The following is a 3,673-nucleotide window of genomic DNA, read 5'->3' on the forward strand; positions in this document are numbered from 1 at the left end:
CGAGCACGAACAAGAGAGTCATCGCAAAGCTGGTCATCTTGAACCTCAGATGGGCGTGCGCGTTTAACAAAAGATCCTGATTGATACGAAGAAGATGATCAGTTGTTGTTCGACATGTTGAAGAGATAGAGTTTCTGCAAGAAAAGCCTATCAATGAATGGCGGTTTTAAACCCCGCATACATGTTGAAGAAAACCCTAAGAAAGACCGAATCAGCTACAACAGAGCTTATCCTGAGGTCTCAACGCCGACCAAGTTGTGCTTTTCTCCCAAACCCTAGTTTGACCAGCTCCACCTGGCGATGTTTATGCGGTAAATATGTATTTACTCTAGCTTGGTCATTTTAGTTTACAAATTTGTCACCATCTCATGCCTACCCCACAATAGTGTAACCATTATGTGCTAGGCAGGGGACTTAATGCTGATGGTGGATTTTCATTTAAGGCTAAAATTGTAAAAAAACCAAAACATTATGCGCTGACATCCTGCAAAGGATAGAGCCACTGATAAGTGATGAATACTTCTCCACTTTACTAATTCATCCAGGTTGGAGCATGTAGCAACAATCTCTTATACCTTGTGAATTTATAGCGTTATCAATTAATACAAGGCTACTAGCAGCAGGATTCATACGAGAAGTCAAGTATCCCACATGGATATCCAATATGGTAATCGTACTTAAGAAGAACGGAGGCGTACGAATCTGCATCGATTTTAACAATCTCAACAAGGCGTGCCCCAAGGACAGCTACCCGCTGCCAAATATTGACCAACTGGTCAACACAACCGAAGGTCACCAGAGGCTATCCTTCATGGATGGATACTCTGGTTACAACCAAATCGCCCTTGCAGAAGAATACCAGGAGCATACTGCGTTCTTTACCCCACGAGGGTTGTATTGTTATACAAGGATGCCTTTTGGACTAAAGAACGCGGGGGCAACATACCAGCGATTGGTAGACAAGATCTTTAGGCCATGGATAGGCAAGATACTAGAAGTCTACGTGGACGACATGCTAGTCAAGAGCAAAGAGGCGAAAAATCACATGTAATACCTAAGGGAGACATTTGAAGCCGTGATAAACTTTCACATGAAAGTAAATTCGGAGAAGTCCACATTTGGAGTAACCTCAAGAAAATTCCTAGGGTACTTGGTAACTAAGCAATTAATAGAAGTGAATCCTGAAAGGGTCAGAGCAATAATGGGAATGCCATCTTCACAAATACTAAAAGGAGTACAAAAGCTAAATGAAATCTTAGCCTCCATGGGAAGATTCATAGTAAGATCATTGGATAAATGCAAAGCATTTTTCGATACACTAAGGAAAGGAAGCAGGTTCATATGGACCACGAAGTGTGAGCAAGCCTTCCAGAAGATCAAGGAATACTTGGCTTCAGTGCCCATCCTACAGAAGCTGGAGCCAGGTGAAATTCTCACCTTGTACTTAGCAGCAACAAGCTACGCTGTAAGCGCAGTACTGGTACGAGACCAAGGACAAGGAGAAAAGCCCATATACTACATCAGCAAGACACTCAGTCCAGCGGAGCGTAACTACACCAAGGTGGACCATCTTATATATGCCTTAGTAGTGTCAACACAAAAACTAAGGATATATTTTGACGCACATACCATCCGAGTCTTCACGAAGGCTCAGATAAGTCAAATCCTCGACAGCACGGAAAAGATTCGAAGGGTGTCAAAATGGAACGCCATGATCAAACAGTTCCACATCATCTTTGAAACCAGGAAGGATGAGAAATCGCAAATCTTAGCAGATTTTTTGGCGGACCTACCTCTCAGCGACGAAGCAGAGATAAACAATATCCCAAGAATGGAGGAAGACAAGCAAGATCCAGAGGACCTGTTAGAACCTCAGAACTCACGAAGATGGGAAATATTCGTAGATGGCTCCTCCAATGGATAAGGCGCAGGCATTGTGATTTTAATAACAACCCCTACCGGAGATCGACTCATCTATGCATTCATGTGAGAATTCGAACAATACACCAATAATATCACCGAATATGAGGCGTTCATACATGGTCTACGCTTGACACGAGAGCTAGGCCTATCAAATGTTCGTTTGACTAGTGACTCGCAGTTGGTCATTAGAAAAATCGAACTCAAATACCAAAACTTGGATCCAGTGCTATCTTCGTATCTAAAGCTAGCTCAGGAGCACACGTCAAAGATCAGCAACGTAACATTCAGGCACATATGTCGAAAGGATAACAGATACGCAGATGCCTTAGCATTTATATCACTAATGCTAAGGGACAGAAACACCACCGCCGTACAAATTGGAAGAATATATGAACCTTCAATAGAAACACCCATCTCAGGCGCTGAGGAGGCTTTGGCCGTTCAAACTCGAGCCACGAGAGAAGTTGAGAAAGAAAAAGAAGACGAAGGAGTAAGAGAACCATACAACGAAGCCGAAGAGTCTGACAAAGATCAATCCATGTTAGACGGATACAACAAAGATGAAACGGAGGATGATTGGAGGATTCCAATTCACCAATACCTCGCCAAGGGTACCTTACCAGCAGATGTCAAAGAGGCTCGGAAACTTGAATTAAAAGCATCAATGTATAGCCTTCGGGATGGGATACTGTATATGAGGTCATTTCTTGGACCTATGATGCGGTGCCTCTCACGAACCGAAGGAAGGAAAATACTCCACGACATACACAACGGAGATGCCAGCAATCATAGCGGAAGAAGATCTTTGGCGGTCAAAGCCAAAATGAAAGGATACTACTGGCTAAGTATGGACGAAGACTCAAAGAACATGGCTAAGCGGTGTGAAAGATGCCAACGCTTTTCCAAGAAAATCAAAGCACCAGCAGCGGAGCTAAACTCGGTCATCATCCCTTGGCCACTTGTCAAATGGGGGTGGATATTGTCGGACCCTTGATAGAGGGAACCTCGAAGAGAAGATATCTTATTGTGGCTACAGATTATTTCACCAAATGGGTAGAAGCAAAGGCTTTGGAAAGAATAAGGGACTCAGATGTCTTTAAGTTCTTGTTTGAGCAAATCATATGCAGGTTCGGAATACCAGCTGCCATAGTCTCTGACAATGAAAAAAAGCTGCAAGGAAAGAACATCGACATGTTGTTCAATACTTTCAACATCCAGAAAAACAAGTCCACTCCTATATACCCTAAGAGCAACGGGCAAGCGGAGGCGACCAACAAAACAATAACAATGAACTTGAAGAAAAAGCTAGGAGCATACAATAAAAGATGGTGCAAACAACTACACAACGTCCTATGGGCCTACCGAACTACAAGAAGGGCGGCTACGGGAGAAACTTCATTCTTGCTGACCTATGGAGCCGAAGCGGTCATCCCAACGGAGATAAAACTTCAAACGGAGGCATGGGAGAAGAATCTAACAACAGACCTAATGCTGGAAAAACTGGATGGTCTCGAAGAGAGAAGAGAAGTATCCTTACAAAAGATGGTGAATTATCAACAAAGGATAGCTCGGTAATACAACAAACGAGTCATCCCTAGAAACCTTGTGGTCGAGGAATATGTGCTACGCCATATTCCACCATATCAAAGAAAGAAGGAGTGGGTCAAGCTAGCTCCAACATGGGACGGGCCCTACATCATACATGACGTCGCCGGAAAAGGGTCTTACTACCTAAGAAGCCTAAAAGGTG

At 43.4% G+C, this 3,673-nt stretch overlaps 1 protein-coding gene across 1 annotated transcript; it reads left to right on the top strand.

The window, feature by feature from the left end:
* Positions 1–2,266: 2,266 nt before the first annotated feature.
* On the top strand, positions 2,267–2,917 carry LOC113315837. Its single transcript, XM_026564087.1, has one exon. The coding sequence runs from the start codon at positions 2,267–2,269 to the stop codon at positions 2,915–2,917; it is 651 nt and encodes a 216-aa protein (XP_026419872.1).
* The last annotated feature ends 756 nt before the right edge of the window (positions 2,918–3,673 follow it).

The sequence above is a fragment of the Papaver somniferum genome, chromosome 10 (assembly GCF_003573695.1).
Source record: "Papaver somniferum cultivar HN1 chromosome 10, ASM357369v1, whole genome shotgun sequence".
NCBI classification, from domain to species: domain Eukaryota; kingdom Viridiplantae; phylum Streptophyta; class Magnoliopsida; order Ranunculales; family Papaveraceae; genus Papaver; species Papaver somniferum.